The following is a 15,738-nucleotide window of genomic DNA, read 5'->3' on the forward strand; positions in this document are numbered from 1 at the left end:
AGCTGCTAGAAAGGACTTATCCTGTCTTGATAGAGTTCAAAATAGACTTTGTAGCCTCGTAGGGGATGTCCTTTTCTCTTCACTGCAACCTCTTTCTCACAGAAGAGATGTTGCGAGTTTGTCTCTGCTTTATCGTTATTTTCATGGCAAGTGCTCGACTGAGCTCCAATCTATGGTCTCTCCTCGCCAAACTTTCACAAGAAACACCCGTCTAGCAGAAAACACTATCAACAATTTCCCCCACTCTTTATCTGTGCCTAAACCTAAACGTAGATTCCATGAGCAAAGCTTCTTTCTTAGAACTGCACGCCTATGGAATTGTCTTCTGTTTTCCTGCTTTCCAGCTGACTACAATATGGTTGTCTTCAAGTCTAACGTAAACAAGTTTTTGATGAACTGTTCCATATAAGTTAACAAATTTACCGAATTTCCATTACTAACAATTACTATTAGTGTCCAATTTCTACTGTACACTCTTTAACCTTTTATCCTCGAGTGGCCTCTTGGCCTTGATAAGGGGTGGTGCCTATGTAAAAAAAAAAAAAAAAATCTAATACATATTTATTTTATTCAAACTCAACCAGCGCTTCTATTCAAGGAACACACACCCTAAAATAATCTACATGATATTTGAAGAGATTTTAGGAAAGTAATGATAAAATGATGAACCGGCAGTTTGCAACAGATTTTTTTTATCCCATGATGTTAGAAGCTGAGTAGCACTTCCCTATGAGGAATTTCATAAAATCGTTAGCACTTCCCTATGAGGAATTTCATAAAATCGTTAGCACTTCCCTATGAGGAATTTCATAAAATCGTTAGCACTTCCCTATGAGGAATTTCATAAAATTTCGAAAACAATTAGAAAAACATCTTGACTATATAATAAATTTCTTCATTCATTTTTTTTTTGTCTTAAAAATAAAACTTTAACATGACATTTTTTTTCTAAATGTTTTTTGTATCCCAAGTGATTAATGTTTATTCTTTTTATGCATTAAAATTATAATTCTGTGTTGATTTCTCTTTTAGTATGAAATAATTTTAAATAGTTTGTGATAATAATTTAGGGTGGGGGGTAAATTTTGCATATGAATTTAATGTATAATGAATTTCCATTTCCTGACAATTCTTGCCTTTTAGAACAGTTTTCTTAATATTTTTTCAATTTGAGAAGTTATATAAAATTACGCTACTACTATATCTTGGTCGTAGTGACAAGCCCACCTCCTAAAAGTGTCTTTCTTAAACCTGTTCTACCAGTAACCTTAAATTTTAATGACAAATCCCACTCTGAAAAAATCTTTCATAACTCTACCACTAACTCTAAGTCCGAGAGGCAAGCCCCCATCATAAAAATAGTCTTAAAACCACACATAATAATTTAAAAAAAAAAAATTTTTTAAATTATAAAAAAAAGTATATCAACCTTAATAATTCTTAGTATTGCTCATACTGAGGATCGAACCTCTAATCTTTGAAAGACTATTACTTAGAACTGATTATTAAATAATCTATTTAGATAATTCTAGTATGACTGTTAAGAACCTTTGTTATAAATAATTTGAAGTCCTACTACTTAATAATAATGACAATGTCTTTACTACTTAATACTAATACACTGCACCATGGGCCCCTGGCACAGTGGATAGAGGCATTGATTCTCTGCAGTTCTAGGTAAGCCATTTCAATCCAAAGCAGACCAGAGGATTAGTTGGTCAAAACATGGTGAGACAACAACTATGGAAGGCAGTAATTACTGGAGATACAGTTGCAAGACTCAGCATTCCTATCCTGTCGCAGTTAACCACCTGAAGAAGGCCAGAAGATGAGTTGGTTAAAACGTGGTGAAACAACAACTCGCAAAAAAAAATGAATACATTGATTATAAAGCCTCATCTCAAAGGATTCCAAAAAATATAATATACTTAATACTACTTATATATAATTCCACAGCAGAATATATCTGCATCTAATATATTTCAAAGTCGGACACAAATAGCATTTAAGCTGGCAAAACTAGACAATTTCATTGTTTATTGTTGTACCATATCATTTGCAATATAATAACTTGGTTACAATTTATTTTTTAAATTATTTCGACCTGGATCACTGTTAATATGAAACATTTTAAAATAATCACTTAAAAATAAAAATTACAAGGGAGATAATTTATTTTATATTAAATAATGTGCATCTATATCAATAAGTATATGCAGGATAAACGCTTTCAATTAATGAACTTGTTATGGCACATTCCATCCCATATCATCCTCACCTCAAAAATTTTTGCTCATAAAATTTGGCTCAAAAACCTACAATTTCAACCAGATTGGAGTAGGGGACCCAATTTTTTAGACAAACAAAAATTGTTTGGAAATTAGAAATTTGGGTGTCATGACCTCCTCCCAATCAATTTAGAAATTTTTGATTTTTCAAGTTAAATACTATCCATTTAGGCTGTAAATTTCCCCATATATGTCATCCGTCAAGGCCAAAAAAAAATCCAAGAATTATGGTTAGAATCTGTGGCTCCTCAATAAAATCAAAAGGATGTGGGAATAATTGTGTACAGTTAATTTCTACAAGTATGTTATCTATTTTACTAAAACTTGCCTGCTCCTGCTGATTTGCCACTTTGCACACTGGATGACACCATGGATCATGAATGATGTCAGCAAAAAGCAAATAATTAAGTGAAGTTATGGGAGGAAGCAAATAACGTAAATAGCAGAGGGTAATAGTTGATAAACAGCTGAATGTTGATTAGCAATAAAAAAAATGGATGACATCACAAAATGAGTTTTACTTTTTTTAATTATAACTAACAAATATATGCTACATCCACTTGCAAGCTTGAGAGAACAATATCATGACAAACATATACTACACTATCCCTCTCAAAAAGCAGATGGGCAATAACTGGAAGGATGGTCTCATCACAACAGAATAGACACTACACTAGATACCATCCAAGCATTACCTCTTCCTTAGGTCATCTCCAATGAAAATGTGAGGATGGTCTCATGACAATAAAACAGTACTACACTATCCACCCACCCAAGAAAGGAAATGGTAATGCCTGGGAGGATGGTATTATGGTGAATGAATATATACTACATCACCTCTATCTCTGAATTGAATATAAGTCCTGTAAGAATATGAATTTAGCAGCTGTTTAAAGATTGTCTTAAGGAGAATTGGTTCACATCACCCAGGAAAACCTCATCAGTATGTCCCGTATTTAAAAATTCAGGTGATCAGTCATCTCCCTACCAATTAGTCTCCTGTGCATCATGAATAAGTTGCTGAAATCTATGTTAAATAGAGAAATAGTCAACAATCTCAGCAAAAATAACCTCCTCAGTGACTTGCAATATGGTATCTATTCTGCTAGATCTATAGCAGTTATATCTCAATGGAGACTTCCTTTCTAGGGCAATTTCTCTTGACATATCAAAAGCCTTTGATAGAGTATGGCATAAAGGTCTACTCCACAAAATCAATTCTCTCTGATAGGTTCATAAAAGTAGTGATTTGTGGCATAAATCAGAAGCTCACAGTATTAATGCTGGGGTCCATCCTGGGCCCAACTCTTTACCTGATCTACATCAATAATCTCCCAAATCACATCCTAAGATCATTCATAGACATTTATGCTGATGACACTACCATCTATGGCAACACTTCAAAGGTTGTAAACAACCAAGTTCTCTCTTATTCTTTCTTCTTTGATCTTGACCACGTGATACAATGGGGAAAGAGGTGGCTGGTTAATTTTAATGCATTTAAAACCAAACTTCTATTTTTACATTATCAATCCTCTGATCCCTGGGTTGCATTAATTCTCTTCTTTGGGTGGCTCCATGTTTTGACAAGCTTCTGGGTCTGACCTTTACTCCTGATCCAAGATGAAACACGTACATCAAATTCGTTGCCAAGGCTGCTGGAAAAATGGTGGTATCGTTTTACCGCTCCAGTAGATATCTCACTGCTGATGCAATTTTCTACCTGTATGAGCCAAGTATTTCCAATGAGGGAATACTGTTGCCACATCTGGTTAAGAACTGCTAGAAGCACCTTATCCTCCCTTGACAGAGTTCAAAATAGACTTCGTAGTCTAGTGGGGGATGTCCTGCAACCTGTTTCCTACAGAAGAGACATTGTGAGCCTGTCTCTGCTTTATCGTTAGTTTCATATTTTTCTGAGCTCCAATCTATGGTCTCCTCTGGCTTGACTTTCACGAAAAACACTCTAGCTGAAACAACTATCAATAATTTCTACAACTGTTTATCTGTGTCTAACATAGATTCCATGAATAAAGCTTCTTTTTTAGACCTGCACGTCTGTGGAACTCTTTTCCATTTTCCTGCTTTCCAACTGACTACAATATGGTCGTCTTCAAGTCCAATGTAAACAAGTTCTTGATGAGCTGCCCCCTTAAGTAATCCAATTAATCAAATTTCCACTACTGCCTTTTTCTATGATATTTTCTGATTGACACTCATTAACCCTTATCCTCGAATGGCCTCCAGGCCTTGATAAATGATTCTTTTCTAAAAAAAAATAAATAAAGATACAATTGAACAATAGAACCAATCATATTTTTGTTTTCAGATACCAAATTATTATCACGGATTGTCTTGAATACATTTTTTTTTTTTCTTTTTTTTTTCTTCTTTTTTTTGAACAATTTCTTTTGTTCCATTTATAAAAACATTCCATAAAACCTTTTTTTTTTTTTTTTTTTTTTTTTTTCCAGATTGGTCTTCTTTTGGGCAGAGTCGTTGTTGATGTCAAGGATACGGTTAGTGACACCCAGATCAGTGCAACAAAAGTCGATACATCCATTCGTAAGTCAAATTAATTTTATCGCACACAACCTGATTTATGATTCCACCAAGGCGGAGGTTATTTTTATTTTAGTTGAATTTATCATTATGTTTGTGTATAGCCTAGAATCCATATTGCTTGACTAGTTGTCACTAAACTTGGTCAAAATGTAACTTAGAACTGATTTAATTTTGGAATATTTAGGTCAAATGTTACTGAAAAGGTGAAGTCACACTTTTGGTGATAACTTGAGTTCTATTGATCATACAGACTCACTACTTGGTACATATTGTAACCAATGAAGTCCCACATCTTATATTTCCATGGTATCTCTTCAGGAATACTTTATACAATATGAAGAAGTAAGGTCATGATAAGACTTGTTCAGTTATTATGTTGTCATGACTTGTGTTTTTGTTTTCATAAAATCACTAAATCCTAACAAGTTGATTTTTTTTTTCTCCTTCTTGGGAATTTCTCTATTATGCTACGTGGAATAAAAAAAGAAAAAAATCTCTGCAAATGTCATGTTTTATGGATTATTTAATATCTCCATTTCATTATCAGGATGACCCCCACCCTTCCACCTCCAGAAACTACCACTGATGAAATGCTTGCTAAAATACACAATCCTCTCCCTAATCTGATCATATTTGATGCAAATAACCTTCAGTCTGACTGAATTGTCCACCAAATTTCAGTTATGAATAACCAGCAGTTTTTGTTTTATTTTCCCTTCACTAGTTTCATTATTCATATTATTTGGATTCTTCAAACTATAGTTCTCATCTTGAGTGTGATTTTCACGTTTCGCAATAGTCAGATGAATCCAAATAATACGAATAACCAATCCACATCTCAAAAATTCAGAAACGTAAGAACATTATATTGTGAACCATTTTCCGTTTGATTTTCCAGATGTTTTTTCCCATGTTCCATGTCCACATTCTCTCCGGTTTTATGACAAAACAGGGAAAGTTGTTGGCTCAAACCTAAAGACTTTAATCAAAGAACGGCAAAAGGTAAGCACCATAATTGCATTTCTGGGTAAGATTCCTGCTGCACTTGCACTGGATATCCCAAGCTAAAGTTTTATTTTCATTTTATCTAGAGCATTACTTAATAAGTCTTGAGGTTGACATATAGATAGCGCCATTAATAGAAATTCTATAATTTTTAGTAAGTTGCTTTTGTCCAAATTTTATTGAATGTTTTAAAAAAATTTAAAGTAGTTATTGTATAAACATGATTTTTTTTGCTTTTATCTTTTTTTATTTTCTCTTTTTACCTTTTTAAATTATTTTTTTCTTTTTTTTTAAATCATTTTTTTTATTTTAAATCATTTTTTTTTTTTTTAAATCATTTTTTTTTTTTTTAAATCTTTTTTTTTTTAAATCATTTTTTTTATTTTAAATCATTTTTTTTATTTTAAATCATTTTTTTTATTTTAAATCATTTTTTTTATTTTAAATCATTTTTTTTATTTTAAATCATTTTTTTTTATTTTAAATCATTTTTTTTTTATTTTAAATCATTTTTTTTTTTATTTTAAATCATTTTTTTTTTTATTTTAAATCATTTTTTTTTATTTTAAATCATTTTTTTTTATTTTAAATCATTTTTTTTATTTTAAATCATTTTTTTTTTATTTTAAATCATTTTTTTTTATTTTAAATCATTTTTTTTTATTTTAAATCATTTTTTTTTATTTTAAATCATTTTTTTTTATTTTAAATCATTTTTTTTATTTTAAATCATTTTTTTTTTATTTTAAATCATTTTTTTTTATTTTAAATCATTTTTTTTATTTTAAATCATTTTTTTTTATTTTAAATCATTTTTTTTTTTCTATTGAAATCTATGAGCATATTATGGATTTTTTTTTTTCCTTCTTTTTCAGGAGATTGTCGGTTGGTACCGATTCCGCCGGCATTCTTCTTTGCGGGTCTCACTCCGAGAAAACGCTATCCACCGAAGCCTTTTACAGACGCTAGGGGTTACTCAGCCAGAGCATTTTGTCTTCCTCCTTACAACCGCATCAGCCACCACAAATTTGTCAACACATTCGTACGACCAGGTGATATACAATTTGAACAGGTAAATAAACTTTGTCTTTTAAAAGACATCCTGTCTGCTAACAACATCCTTTTCGCATTTGTTGGCTGGATTTCAAAATACATTATCATCATCTCAAGATCCATCATTGGGTAGTGTCCGAGGCATCCCTCAGGTGTACATCAGAGCATGCCTTGCTTAGAGGACAGTCTGTGAGAATGAGTGTGATAGTCTGCACATTGGTGTCTGTACATAGCACCTCTTGTGCAGTTTGTTCGATGTTTTGGCAACCTTTGTTCAAACCCAATTGAGTGTTACCCACTCTTTCTGGGGGAATTCAGAGCCTTCTGGAATGTCTTTCAATGTCAGAAGAGCCTTGTTCTTGTCTTTGATTGATTCATTCTACCAACACAGGCGGAAGAATGCTGGTGTTGTTTGTCTGGGGCCTGTGGCAGTGGCAAAGCTCTTGCAAGATGGTAGTCACTATGGCACCTCTTGGTGTCCAAATAGGGGATGATGATTGTCGTTGCTCTGCTTGTTATGCTCTGCCAGTCACTCTCTGCCTTAGCTACCACCTCTCTTTATTAGTGATGAGATGATTTTATAATTTTTCCAAATTTCAATTCAATTATCAATTCCTGATTCCAATACAAGTACCGATTCTGATTCTTTTAAAATTTTTAATTATTTAATTAAATATTGGATGCTTTTTAAAAATGTTCAAATCGTGGAGTATATTACAAGAGTAGATCTTTCTAAATATTTTTCCCAAATGTTATTTTTGTAATTGATTAAAACTTGTGATGCCAGATTTGTTTTTGTTTTAACAAAATCGATTTGCATTTGTTCATCGTTAATGCTATGATTAAAAAGTCAACAATTGGAAAGCAAAATAAGAAAATGGCGTAGGACGCCCTATGTAAAGAATGAGTTTCTACATAATATTGTTTTCTATTTTTTCTCGCAATTATAAAGATTTGTGCAGATTTGCTATATTGTAAAAAGGAAAACAAGGTACAGATGATTATAATAGTAATGGCAAATTTGTAAAGCAACACCTTTAGCTAAATCACTCGCCGAAAATGGTTTGTTTTTTTTAAGTAAAAAGATGGTCACACACTTTAGAAGACACTTATTTTGAATAAAATTTAAATCAGAAATTTGAAAACTTAAAAGTGTCAGAAATAATAATAAAATCATTTTATTTACTTTTATTGTTGTTGTAAGTTTGATATATTTCACTATAAAAAGCTTCATCAGGGTAAAATTTTATTTTATTTTTTATTTAGATTATTACGAAAGAAAAAGAAAAAAAAATTTAGCACTTATCTAATCACTGAAAAATCCATACAAAATATTGGTTGAACATTACATTTTATAGTTGACATTTATTTTGATATGTTTCATCCAACATTTTGTTGAATTTTCAATTTTGAGCAGTTATCAAGGATCATTGTGTAGGGCCTATGAGCAGCCATCTTTTGTTCTAACTTAAAGTGGACATCAAGCTTGTTTTCAACTAAAAAACGCTTTAAAATAAGTTTAGCCAAAAATATATTTATCCAGGTAAATTTGCATTTGGTAACATTTATTTCTTGTATATGTTTTTTCATTTGTTTTTTGTAAGTTACAGTAAAAAATACCTAAATCTTATTCTTTTATTATGTGGTGCAGGTACTTTTAAATGTAGATATAATTTCTTTTTTAATTCAACAAACTTCTAAATATTTTCCATTTAGGTATTTTATCTAAGATTTTGATAAACTCATTGTGAGATTTTCATCTATATTTTTCATTTGTGTCCCAAGCGAAAAAATACAATAAAATATTGTTTTAGAAGAAGCCAATGACCAGACAATGATAATGTCAAGCCAGTACCAGCAAAATTGAAAAAAAAAAACTTTGGATACTTTTTAAATCTTTAAATAATCAATTTTGAACTTCCTGCAAGGTAGTATATAGACATTTATGGGCAAAAAGGTTTACTAGGGGAATGGGCAAATTAACTGTAGAGTATTTACTTTGCTTACCATAATTGACCCGCCCCCCCCCCCAAATATTTATTAGCCTCGGAGAATCGATGCTAAATCTAGAAATGGGATTTACAACCTGTGTTTGTGTGTTTGTCCATTAATCTTATGTTACAAATGAACACCTTGTAATAAAATACATCTGTTTGTTTCAGTTTTCTGCAGTCAAAAAAAAAATTAAAAGAATTATTTTTGGAATCTGAAATTAGACTAAAATTTTTCTGATACCGTTTTTGGAATCCCAAAAACTTCTAATTCTCTTCTGATTCCAACACACACACACACACACACACATATATATAATTTGTAGTCATCGACATACAGTCCTGTTTGGTTGTGTCACAACTCATCAGTGCCGCTAGACACCCAAGCCGAGGATTGAACCTAGAACCATCACGTTGACAGTCAGCAGTTCTACCAATCGACCCACGGGAGCTGTGCCCGTAAATAATCTCGCCAAATGTCTATTTAAACAAACATCCGTCCACAAAGAAAAAAAATGTGTTGATTAAAAATTGCTTGTTTTTCTTGTAGTGCTAATGAGTTTGGCAACATGTCATTGTCTGTGGTTAATCTGGGTGACACAACCCATTCCCAGTACAAACATCACAGTGCCATCATCACTCCAACTGGAACTGGCAGATACCAATCAGTCGTCAGCAGATTTGAGTAAGTATTTTACACGCTCGTTTTTATTTCTTTTCTTTTTCTTTTTTATTTTCTATCTATCTATCTATCTCTCTTTTTCTCTCTCTCTCTTTTTCCTCTTTTCCTCACTCTTTTTCTCCTCCTACCTCTGCTTTCATACTATTAAAACTTTTTATCACCGTACATATTGAATTGCATCATTAATTTAAATGAAGATGAATAAACGTGCTCATGTGATGACATCATCAAATTAGAAAGAATAGTAAAAGATTCTTTATCTAGACAACCTATGACCCCCTTGAGGTTCTCGTATATGATACATATGCAATCATTCTGGTAAGTTATTTGTTAAATAAGACATCTTATATTCTCTTTTTTTTTTTTCCAGAAACCAATTCCATGATGACACGGGAGGGATGAGAGAAGTCAGTCTAATCCAAGAACTGGCAGCAAACTTGATTTCCCAATTAGAGGTAAGCTGTACCTGCGTCACCATCTTCCATTTCTTCTCGCTGACAATAAATGGATAATTACAAATGATATGACATCTGAGTGGTGTCACTCATGGCGATTTCTTAACGATGCAAAACAGATTTTACAATCTAATGGAGAATGATCTCTTCCCTTTTTTTCTCACTCTTCATCAATTTAAAATATTTACTGTTTTCTTTTTCTCTTCAGAAAATCAGCTTCCAAGTTTTGGATGATGAGAAACAACTGGAGGCGTTGGAAAAAGAAGTGGAAAAGTATGAGCAGGTGGCGCTGCAAATGAATAACGAACCCAAATTTGCATTAACTTTAACCTCATCGCAGATCGACAGCCAGAATGCCAGTCTGCAAAAGGAAGAAGCAAACACCCATAAGGAACATGGAAACCAGGAATCTGTGGTCACCGATAAAGAACGTCTCATCACAGGTCAGTGTCATTTTCAACAAATCACTTTTTGTCGAAAGCTGAAACAGATAATTGAGTAATGTTTTTCATATAATATTTTATCAGTTATATCTTTATCAAGTTAGGTATATTTATATTTGTGTTAGACAACTTGATAAAGATGTAACTGATCATTTTGAAACACATCTGGCTTATGTGGGTTTAGTTTTGTGTAGAAAAAAGGCGCGTGGAAGCTTTCCAGAAAATTTAAATGCCTCCAATTTTTTTGGAATCGTAACAATTCATATTGGATATTAATGTTCATCAATATCAGTTTCTTTTGAATATTTTAAACAGATTTTAAACGGCATAATATGTCAAAAACCACCCATTTGATAAAATATTTCAGATTTGCATCAAATTTGACCCATGGTCATTAGATACCAACGAAGCAAGATTTCCTGAATTTTAATTTTTCTTTAAATTTTAGACATGTTAGAATCAAAATTATGTAATGGATTTTGATAGGAATTAAAATAAGGATTCTAGAGATAAGGTTTAATATTATATTTTGATTGTAATTTTTATACTTATTTTCATTATTTTTCATTGAATTGCAGCATTCATTTAAATGAAGTCAATCGTACTCACGTGATGACATAATCAAATTAGAATGTATACGAACTTAAAAATGGTGCAAAACTGTTCCTAAGACAAGTTCTGGTGCGATAAAATTAGGGAGTCTGAAGATATCAGCTTCTTGACTTAAATGCACCAAACATTTCTGTTATTGTTTTCCTTTCTCTTTGTAAAACTCAATCATGTTCTGCAAAAACAGAAACAACAAAAAATTGCTGGTTGAACAAGCTTCTTCTGAAAAAAGGAAATGTCTAGGGAATATTAAATTTATAAGCAGGGACGTGGCGAGATCATCCTACATATAGCACCTGGTATTCCCAAATAGTCACCCATCTTGTACTGACCATGCTCAACAGTGCTTAACGTTTATGCCGTATACAACCAGCCATAATATTTTATTAGTTTTTGTTCCAAACAAAGGGAGAGAACTGAATAAAATTGTGATTTTTAGATGAATTTGGTATACAGTTAAATTTTAATAAAATTGTGATTTTTAGATGAATTTGGTATACAGTTAAATTTTAATAAGATTGTGATTTTTAGATGAATTTGGTATACAGTTAAATGTTAATAAGATTGTGATTTTTAGATGAATTTGGTATACAGTTAAATTTTAATAAAATTGTGATTTTTACATGAATTTGGTATACAGTTAAATTTTAATAAGATTGTGATTTTTAGATGAATTTGGTATACAGTTAAATTTTAATAAGATTGTGATTTTTACATGAATTTGGTATACAGTTAAATTTTAATAAAATTGTGATTTTTTTTCTTATTTCAGATTTTTTGAACAATTCTGAATCTGAGCATAAAATTAAATTAGAAGTCCATTTGACAAAAAGCCAACGTGGAAGCAAATCAAATGGCTTTTTTGGTGGAGACGACTTTACATCTTCCCCCTCTTCTTCAACGGCTCGATCACAGCTGCCTGAAAATTCTGGGGAGTGCCTATTGCATCAAGTTCCCGCTGATCAAGATGCCAACCTTACTGTACCATTAAAGCCAAGTACAGTCCATACACCAAGCGACAACAATAAAAGTGGCACCGTCAAAGTGGACGGTCTACTTTTGTCTACGATGACAGCGACCACCATTAAAAGTGTTGCCGACACTGGACCAAAGAAACCAACGTTGGCACGGGACCATTTCTCGTTTGTGGAAAATGTCTTGAAGGAAGCAAAGGAAGTTCCGGATATCGTAAACAATGAGGACACTATTCCGTCGGAGAACTGTGTGACGGTTCCCATGGGAGAACAGCTGCAGTCTCCTCCAGGTGTCGCAAACAAGTGCAGTCAGATGTCCTCCAAGAATGGTACCATTTCAAGGAATAATTCTTTACCGGAATCTGCTAATACCAACATTAATACGAATCCTGCTTCATTGAGCAGCGGTGGGACACGACGGCGGACTCGCAGTCGGCCTGACTCGCAACAACAACAAAGTGGGTCAGTGACCACAACAAAACCTTCATCGGTGACTCGATCCTATTCCCCGTTGTCAGCAAGAAATTCCTCCCCCTCTCCGACTCCGACAACTGACAGCAGCATTAGCAGCAGCCCACGACATTTGAGAACGCGTACTCCGCAATCAAAGAGTCTGGCAGTAACCACAACGCCGACAAGTTCACGGGAGTCCAGGATTGACTCCAATCGTAGCAGCACTTCAATTACGACATCTACGAAAACTGACTCTCTAGATAAAGAGGTGCATAAGTCGCCTGTCCGTCGTTGCCGGCCAACACGGCCAAAGGAAAGATCATTATCTTCAAGCAACTCTCCCAGCCGGAGAGAATCCAATAACCTTGACTATAGCTCCGTAAGAAGTGAGCGTTCTGTGTCTCCATTCTTCTAAAATAAAATTATGGTCCAGTAAAAATAAGTTTAGAAAAAGAAAGGTAAATGCATAGATTAACATCGTCTGCTAAATCACACTCACCACCAAAAAATGAGATTCTATCTTCTTAGTTGATTACACTTGGCAAAAACAAAAACAATTATTTTAGAATTTAGAATGAGAGATCAGTTTCATATACAAATTTAACATAAAATGTTCACTTTCCAGGTCATTCTAACTTTTTTTTAGGTATGTTAGCTAAATTGTTTTTTACCACTAACAATCCAAGTAGCAAAATCATGAAGCCCAAATGTAATCGCCTACAAAAGTAGAACTTCTTGCCCTCACAAAAAGAAAAATGCACAAAATTTATATTCTTTGCCCCCACCTCCTCCAAAAAATTGTTTTTTTTTTTTTTAAAAAACAATAGAATGGTCCAGATATGGGAGATGAATTTATGTTAAACTTATATACAAAACTGATCTCTCATTCTAAATTCTAAAATAATTGGTTTTTGTTTTTTCTTAGAGAAGTTTCACACATTTTCACACCGATAAAAAAAAAAAAAAAAAAAAAAAATCTAATTCGTTCAGGCGAGTGATTTAGCGTAGGGTGTTCATCTCCAATAATGCCAAAATAAAAATATGGCCGAGCTAAATTTTCTACTGTTGACGTTAACACAGTTAATTGGAAATGTATTTTCTTCATTAGCAAATATTTAGATTTACAGAAAGCAGCCAGAACACATAGAATGTAAAATACCTCTTAAATATCAAACATTTCAATTAATTATGGAGATTTGCTATCTGAAGCCGAAACTATGCTAGCTTTCAATGCTCAATTCAGTGTTTCTGAAGGGTTGCTGTAGTATCTGTTCATTCATCATACCATCCTCCCAGGCATTATAACCTTTTCTTTTGGGGGGGGGAGAGAATAGTGTAATATCTGTTCTGTGGTCATAATGCCATCCTCCCAGGCATTACCTCATTGGTGGGGGTAATTTACCTTAACAAGAAATTATCGCATTGGACAAGCTCAACACTTACATCATATATACTAACAAAAACCTTTAACCGAAAATCAGCGGGATCGCATCAATTTATAATTTTTTTATGGATTAAAAGAAACCTTTATGTTGGGATAACATCCGTTTAACAAGGGTTTGTCAAAAAATATAATTTAAAAAGATTATAATGGATATATGAATGAGGTGTAATTATATAAAAACATAATTATATTTTTAGTTGAGGTCGATGGTTCATTTGATTCCATGTTCAAAGCAGTTACGCCATCTATGGTCTTCTGCGGCTGTCACAAACACATGCAGCCAGATATCCTCCAAAACTATCATTTCTTGGAATAATTCTTTACCAGAATCCACTAATACCAATATTATACAGTGCTGGGATACAACGGCAAACTCACAGTTGGTCTGACTCCTAACAACAGCAGCACCAGCGACAACAAAGTGGGTCAGTGACCACAACAAAACCCTCGCCAATGACTTGATCCTAATCCCTGTTGTCAGCAAGAAGTTTCTCCCCCCCCCCACTTCAATAACTGACAACAACATCAGCAGCAGTTCACGTCATTTAAAAAATCGCATTATGCAACCAATCCATTTTTAGTTGCGGTTGATTTGCGTTCATTTGACTCTATGTTCAAAGCAGTCTGATAGAATATCCCTCCAGTTCACAAAGTAGACAATTCCATTGTTTAACAGAAAATAACTTTTATTTTTGTAATATTGAAAAAGGATTAAAAACATCAAATAGTAATCTTTATAAAGTGGAGGGTGTAAAGTTTGTGAATTGTGAACTACTGATGGGTTGGAACGGATCAGCCTCAACATGTCTGATTAGTACAACTGTCTGACTCTGGTGGAATTACATTTGCATGGACGCTTGAAAGAACAATATTCATACACCAAGCCATCTGATTGGTCAATGGGACAATTGCTCATCAATAAACGTGCTTATTTTCATCACGAGAAAATGAGACATCAAAATATGTTAATCCAAAAACGTATCTTTTATTCGAAGATAAGGAAGTCATTTTGTGTAGACTAGCATTTTTTTTTTTTAATCAACGCATTTAATGTTCTTACACATTATGTTGAAATTACAAAATTAAATTACGAAAAATGATTCATTAGAAAAATAATTGCAGATAAAAATAGAATTTATCGAATTGAGTTTTATCGTCTGCTTTAATGTGTTACTATGATAAACTGATTTACCTTAAACAGAACATAATTGTGGATGATTTTTATATTCAAAATACATCTAGCACATCTATGGAATCATTTTTCGTCATTTTTGGTATCTATACCAATTTTAACATAACATGTAAGTACATAATGTTTTCACCTGAAATGCGTTGGTTTAAAAGATCACTAATCTGCACCAGCATTTTTATTTTGAGAAATGCCTACATTACTGGTAAAGCTGGTTTGGTGATTTTCAAACCTGAAACTTGCAACGAGACCACTTCATCATGGATGACTGACCTCTGAGCATTTGTAAGATTTAATTTACACCTTTAAATTTTATGAACGAAGCTATTTTGCAAATAAAAAAAACAAAAAAACACTAGTTAAGGAAAATAATACAGTGACATTTTAAGCATTTCCAAAATTTTCGTACAAAAAACTGTATTTTGCATATTGTTATTTTAAATATAATACGTTTAAAATGTATATGGAAATATACTTATGGCAAGCAAACTACACAAATTTTTGTTTCACTCAACCTGATGAGCTCTTAAGGAATAAAACATAAGCGTGTAGCTTGCTTGCCATGGTAATATTTTCATACTACTAAG

At 32.8% G+C, this 15,738-nt stretch overlaps 1 protein-coding gene across 2 annotated transcripts in view; it reads left to right on the plus strand.

The window, feature by feature from the left end:
- Window positions 1-13,274, plus strand: part of LOC145266905 (uncharacterized) — a 234,888-nt gene extending 221,614 nt beyond the window's left edge. For both annotated transcript variants that reach the window (XM_080122687.1, XM_080122686.1), the window contains exons 2-8: window positions 4,763-4,853; window positions 5,752-5,855; window positions 6,734-6,930; window positions 9,453-9,587; window positions 9,955-10,039; window positions 10,248-10,482; window positions 11,864-13,274. In XM_080122687.1, coding sequence (XP_079978813.1) covers window positions 4,763-4,853; window positions 5,752-5,855; window positions 6,734-6,930; window positions 9,453-9,587; window positions 9,955-10,039; window positions 10,248-10,482; window positions 11,864-12,933 — 1,917 coding nt within the window. In that variant the 3' untranslated portion in view covers window positions 12,934-13,274. The remainder of the gene's footprint in view (window positions 1-4,762; window positions 4,854-5,751; window positions 5,856-6,733; window positions 6,931-9,452; window positions 9,588-9,954; window positions 10,040-10,247; window positions 10,483-11,863) is intronic.
- The last annotated feature ends 2,464 nt before the right edge of the window (window positions 13,275-15,738 follow it).

The sequence above is a fragment of the Euprymna scolopes genome, chromosome 42 (assembly GCF_053919585.1).
Source record: "Euprymna scolopes isolate OS-2025 chromosome 42, ASM5391958v1, whole genome shotgun sequence".
NCBI lineage: Eukaryota > Metazoa > Mollusca > Cephalopoda > Sepiida > Sepiolidae > Euprymna > Euprymna scolopes.